Source organism: Colletotrichum lupini, chromosome 10 (genome assembly GCF_023278565.1).
Source record: "Colletotrichum lupini chromosome 10, complete sequence".
In the NCBI taxonomy this organism is placed as follows: domain Eukaryota; kingdom Fungi; phylum Ascomycota; class Sordariomycetes; order Glomerellales; family Glomerellaceae; genus Colletotrichum; species Colletotrichum lupini.
The window spans coordinates 2988549-2995080 of NC_064673.1; the positions used below are offsets into that span (position 1 = coordinate 2988549).

The following is a 6532-nucleotide window of genomic DNA, read 5'->3' on the forward strand; positions in this document are numbered from 1 at the left end:
ATTAAACGTTATTAGTACGATTTTTTATAGCGCTTAGAATTACCCTTTTCTTCTTATTAACTATTATAATACCTTAGTATTTAGGATAATTTTATAGAAATTATTTAAGCCGTACTTTTTGCTTACGTAGAATGCTTATACGAGCTTAGTATTTAAGTAATTTAGGTAGTATAAAAAGGACCCCTCTAGCTACCCTTAGATTTACTTAGTACTATATTCCTTTTTTTTAAATATTAAGAGAGATAGCGTCTTCTCCTTACTTATTAAGAAAATGGGCTTTAGTATTATTAGATTTACCCTTTTAGCCGCCTCTATATCCGTTATCTAAAGGACCTTCCCTTATTATTTATAAATAAAAGCCTATTTATTAAGAGCTTTTGTTACCCTCTATTTATTTAGCTTTATATATCCTCTAGAGGCTAACGGGGTAAAAAAAGAGTAGTTAATATTATTAATTTTATTATAATTTAATTCGTTAGTATAGGAAGTAAAATTTTTTTTATTTTCTAAATCTCTTATAGGGGGTATATACTTTAAGCTACTACTTTAACTACTATCGCTAGGTTTTATACCCCCGGATCTACCCTTATATATAATAAAGAATTAGTTAAACTAACGAGGGCTAGTTTTACTATCTATTACCCTCGACTTTTTATATTATTTATATAATTTAGTACGCTCTTCTTTAAAATAGTTACTTAACTAATATCTATCTTTTTTATAAATATAATATTACCTTTTTTATTACCCTACCCGTAAGTTAAATCTCTACTTATTTAATAAATCTTAGCCTCTTTACTAGCGATTACTATATTTAGCCTCTTTTTCTTTCTTATTATACGTTCGATCGACTTAATATTATTAATAAGGGCTATTATATACTTAGAAATAAGTTTAGTACGGTATTCTTATTTTAATATTAAAGCTAGATCTTAGCCTCGAGTAGAGCGTTTTGTAGTTTTTAAGTACTTAGTATAGGGTTATTTTTATCTTTAGTATACGCTAGACTACGGTATAAAAATATTTAATTTTCCGCTCGTTTATTCTCTTATTTAACTAGGTTTTTACTAGCTTATCGATTCGATCGATAAGCCCTTTAAGGATCTCTATTCGCAATTTACCCTCTATTATCCTAGCTATAAATATAAAAAAAATCGCTTATAGCTTAAATAGGAGCTCTAGGTTCTTATTATAAGTCTCGAAGCGGCTTCGGATTACGTTAATTATATTAAAAAAGTCGTTTCGATCGAGATTACGTATTACTTCGTAATAATAATTAGAGGCTTTATTTACAAGTACGATATTAATTACTAAATAGTACTAATATTCCCTAATTCCGACTTTTTTATAATAATTATAAAATATCGTTAGGGTTTTTTATAAGACCTTATACTTCCCCCTAGAGTATAATTTCTCTTTTAAAAAGATCTTTTTAAAGTCTATAAATTACCTCGTATTTACTACTAGATTTTTAGTATTTATATATAATCCCTACGTCGTTACGTACTATTAATAACTTTGGGTCGTTTACTTCTTTTTTTATTAACCGATCGGCGCTAAATTTCGTATTAATAGTAATAACGAGTTATAAATCGAAATAAGTAGAATTATTAATTATCGTACTTCTAGTACTATATTTTGCCCCGGTATATCCTTTTATAACGATAGATTTCCGTTAGTAATTATAGGGAGGAAATCTAGGTCGTTTACCCTTTTTTTAAATTTATAAAAGTGATTATACGCTCTATCGACCTATACTTAGTTTTATAATACGAATTCCTCCTCTATAATTATTACTATTAGTATTTCGTATAGCTCTCGTAATTATAATTACGCTAGTAATACCCCTCGCTCGTAAAGGAATTTATTAACTATTTTTATAATTCCTAACCTTACGCTTACGAACTATTTATTTAGTTAATAACTAAGGTTGTTTACGATTTTATAAAATAGGGGTTACCCCTATAGCCCCTTTTTTTTATAAACCTTAGTTAAATAGATTAATACCGCGTTAATTTACTTACCGTTAGGCTAATCCGCGATTTTATATATTTACGTCCCCTAATAGTCTAAGTTAATATTTACCTATTTATAAGGGATTAGGATTTTATTTAAGATTAGGTTTCGTCCTCTTTTTCCTTACCCTAACTCGCTAAGGGTCGTGCTCTAGCTTATGCCCGTATTAATAGTCGTTAGCGTATTTAATTTTAATAAGGATATATTTAATTTGCGCGCTAGTCGTAGTAAATCCGTACTTTTACTACTTAACGAATTTATTAGGGTCTAGGAGATTCCTACTTCTTCTTACTATCTCGCTATTACTCTCGTTTTTATTATTTCTAATAATTATTATTACTTTTCTAAATCGCTAGCTATTATACTTACTAAGATCCTCCTTTTTATTTAATATAAAAAGGTAGGTTCTAATAGTTCTTTTTAATAATAGTAATAGTAAACGTTTATATTATTATAGTAAAATATAATAATTAGTCTTAGGATCTTTATTAGTTATTGATTTTTCGAAATTAGTAATCTCGCGCCGGGAGCTAATATAAAAAAAAGCCCTTTAATAGCCCTCTAGAGGATTCTTTTCTTTTCCCTTAGATCCTCGTCTTTTTAGCCTTTTCTTAGGCTAATAATAACTCTAACGGGAGGTTATAGGACTACTTTAGGGTAGCTGCTTTCTTTTTAAATTAATTTCTAAGATCCGTAATACTCTTAACTTAATATTATTAAGACCTTTAAATCCCCTCTTCCCTTATTAAACCGTCCCTTATATTATATTCTTAAGTAATACCTAGGGGGTAGTTAAGGGAGCTATAAAGAGGTTATTTAAATCGCGGGCTTAAGGGCGTACTTATAAGATCTTTATAATAATAGACTTTTCTATATATTATAGATCTCTTAGCTTAATAACTCCTATAGGGTTACTTTTATTACTAAGTAAAAATATTTACGTTTAGAAATCCCCTTTTTTAATTACGTAATACTCTTTTATACCGTATTATTAAGCTCGTTTATTATGCTAATTAATTAAGTAAGTAGTCGTTACGTAAGTATTTTTTTTTATTAATTTAATTAGTTAATTTTTAATTATAGGCCGGCCGTAAAAAAAGTCGTTTAGTAAAAAAGCTACTCGGGGCGACGGTAAAAAACTAATTACTTAAGCGGTTCTATTAATTAACGTAATTTAATATAATAAACGTCGACCTTTTATAAGTAATAAAAGGCTACGATTACTTAATTCTATATAATATTCGAGAATCGCCTCCTTTTTTATTTACTTTTATAAGGTTAATTAGTACGAGTCTCCTATCTCGTGCAGTATTAAGAGGTCGTTTCTTTTGCGTAACGAAATACTTTACTAATCTATAATAATAGAATTTAATTACTAATTAGTATTAGTATCCTTATTATAAAGTAGTTAGTTCGAACCGTAGTTAACGAAGAGATTAATTAAACTATTTAAATATTTACGTAAGTATAAAAAGGAGGTTCTAATTATAGGTTAGGCTAGCTACGATAATTATAAATAGGGCCCCTAATTAGCCCCTGCGCAGTCGGCTATATACCGCGGTTAAATTAGACTTCTAATCCGATAGCTATAGACATAAGTAGCTAGATAGTTAATGGATAAATAGATACGAATTTTTAAAGCATCTTTCGCCCAGATCCGCGCATCTTACTAGCTATCTTTTCTAACAATGTTTAAGAGCACCAACTCAGCGAACCGCACCGCTCAGGAGGCTGCGGACATCAATGCCAGCAACCCCGAAAGCTCCTATACGCCAGATACGGCGCTGGAATCGCCGACGCCCACAGACAAGAGAGCAGAGAAACACATGTTCAATGAACAGACAAATTATGTTTCCAAAGTTAAGGTCATCACGGTAAGTCACCCTGCCTCAAAGGACGTTCAGATTGCAATCTTGGTTTTACCCCCCCGATGTGATGAAGTGACACACACTCACAAGGACAGATTTTTCTAGCATGCGCCAGCGTGGATCTCGTAGCACTCATGGACCAGACCACCTTGGCAGCTAGCTTGTCTATTGTTGGCAATTACCTCCATGCAGGACAACAGCTATCCTGGCTCGCTAATGGCTATTTCATGTACGTTTTGTTTCGGCTGATGACGACTCTTCCTGATCGATACGTCTGCATAGCACATCCACAGTCGGGCAACTCTTATACGGCCGTCTCTCGGACATATGGTCGCGTAAGGTCATTCTAATGGTCGGGCTGGCCATCTTTGGCCTTGGGTCTCTTGCATCCTCCCTGGCCCAGACAGCTACACAGCTGATTGTTTTCCGCTGTTTTACGGGTCTTGGCGGTGGCGGACTCATGACAGTTGCACAAATGATCGTTAGCGATGTAGTGCCTCTTCGTGAGAGGGGGAAATATCAGGGTATTTTGGCAAGTTTCTCCAGCCGGCCACTTTTACATCTCCACCCTAGACTCTATTCCCTGCCAGAGTGTCAGATTTGATCAGATATTCTTCCCTCGCCGGGTAGATGAATACTCACGCCCCCATCCCCTGCAACAGCCCCTGTTCTGCTAACATCTTGGCTTCTCAAGGGCGCCGTCACTGCATTGGCCAACGGAATAGGCCCGGTCATCGGCGGCACTCTATCCTCCAAGGGGGGCGACTCATGGCGCTGGATCTTCCGTCTGAATCTGCCCCTAACGGCGCTATCTGCGGGATGCGCACTATTCTTCATGCCCCTCAGAAAGGTCGACGGGGACTGGAAAGTGTTAGTTGTCTTCTTGTTAACCCACCCCGCACAAGCTGACCAAATGCATCTCAACTTAGAAAGACACGAGCCATTGACTTCGTAGGCATCTTTCTTGCATTGGCTGGCACTACGAGCTTGATGCTTGGTCTAACCTGGGGCGGTGGCGAGTACCCCTGGGCCTCTGCAGCCGTCCTCACTACCCTAATCGTTGGCGCCTTCATCTGCGTCATCTTTGTTTTGTGGCAGTGGAAGGGACCAAAATACCCGCTCGTGCCTCGTAAGATCCCACGTCTCCCTTGCTTACGCTTATAGAACTAACCTATATCCTTCGTACTTACATAGTGGACATCTTCCGCGCCCGAATGACCATTGGTGCATGCATTACAATGGCTATAAACGGCTGGAACTTTGTCGTTCAGGTCTACTACATTCCCACTTTCTATCAGCTCGTCTACAACTATGGGGCCACTAGGTCTGGTGTTATGCTTCTTCCCATCACCCTGGTTCAGACCGCGAGTAGTACTCTCTCTGGACTCATCGTCCACTGGGTGGGACGTTACCGCGAGTGCATCTTGTTCGGCTGGCTCTGCTGGTCGGTCGGTCTGGGTCTCATGTCCACTCTCAACGAAACTTCCGGCTTAGGAAAGCAGATCGGCTATTCCCTGCTCATTGGCGTGGGTGTGGGCAATACTCTTCAGCCGTAAGCGTCTAGATTTCGCCCGATGACCGTGTTGTTTACTGATGCGGACGTCGACAGTGCCCTGGTAGCCATCCAGGCGGGCGTCCTAAGAAAGGACATGGCCGTTGTCACATCCTTCCGCAAGTTTGTCATCTCTTGGCTCTGGACTGAAAATGTGACGGTGCGACTGACTCTAGTGACACAGCTTTGTTAGGAACTTGGGGGCTACATTCGGACTCGCCATTTGCGGCACAATTTTGTAAGTCGGCTTCCCAGAGGCATTCACGACTCGCTCTATCGAGCGACGTACTAACATTCCCAAGAAATAACATTGTCAAGAACTCTGTCAATGGCCTGGATCTAAGTGCAGAACGACTAGACTCCCTTCTCAGCAACCCACAGCAATACTTGTCGTCGCTTTCCGACGAAGAAGCGCAACGTATTCGCGACGTTCTCGCTCCTGCGTATCAACGATCGTTCAAGGTCATTTTTGAGCTTGGTTCTGGCTTGGCAGCAGCAGGTTTCTTCGTCGCATGGTTCTTGATGCCACACATTGATTTGGCCCGCCCTGACGACCACAAATTAAAAGAGCAGGGCCATCAAGCGCAACTCAAAGGGAATGCAGAAAAGTCCCCATGATTATTGGTGAGGCTGGCGAAGAGTGTGCTACGTCTCCAACCAGGGCATCTCTAGGGCAATTCGAAAGAAAGCCTCCAGCAATAGGAGTTTGGTAAAGACTTGCGGGGCAGGCCGGAGTCGGCTCAGCTTCTTTTACTCGACAGGGCAAGATCAGCGCTTTCTGAAGCTGACTGACTTGATTTTTGGAATTACATTGACTGAAAGCGCTTGGTCGGATTGTTACAAAGCTCACTAGTAGCACTCGATCGAGCTTGACTTGAAAATCAAATAATTCTGCCAAAGTGCTTTGCGTCTACATGGTTTGATAAGGGTTGACTGGAAGCAGAATCCTAGCGTTCAGTGACACCATGGCTGAACATGAGGCCATATCCCACCGTCTGCTACCTACATCATGTAACAGTAAACCCAATGCTGATGCGGCAACGCCTGTCCTTGATTGGTGATCGCAAAAAGACCCAGAAATCTTCACTGTGCCCAA

The 6532-nt window shown here is 38.5% G+C and overlaps 1 protein-coding gene across 1 annotated transcript; it reads left to right on the forward strand.

Moving 5' to 3' along the window:
* Nucleotides 1–3704: 3704 nt before the first annotated feature.
* On the forward strand, nt 3705–6054 carry CLUP02_18041 (MFS drug transporter; the record flags this gene model as incomplete). Its single annotated transcript, XM_049296945.1, has 9 exons — nt 3705–3890; nt 3980–4113; nt 4167–4477; nt 4547–4754; nt 4814–5013; nt 5079–5436; nt 5494–5559; nt 5621–5674; nt 5739–6054. 9 exons carry the CDS (start codon nt 3705–3707, stop codon nt 6052–6054), a joined length of 1833 nt encoding a protein of 610 aa, XP_049138169.1.
* Nucleotides 6055–6532: the final 478 nt, after the last annotated feature.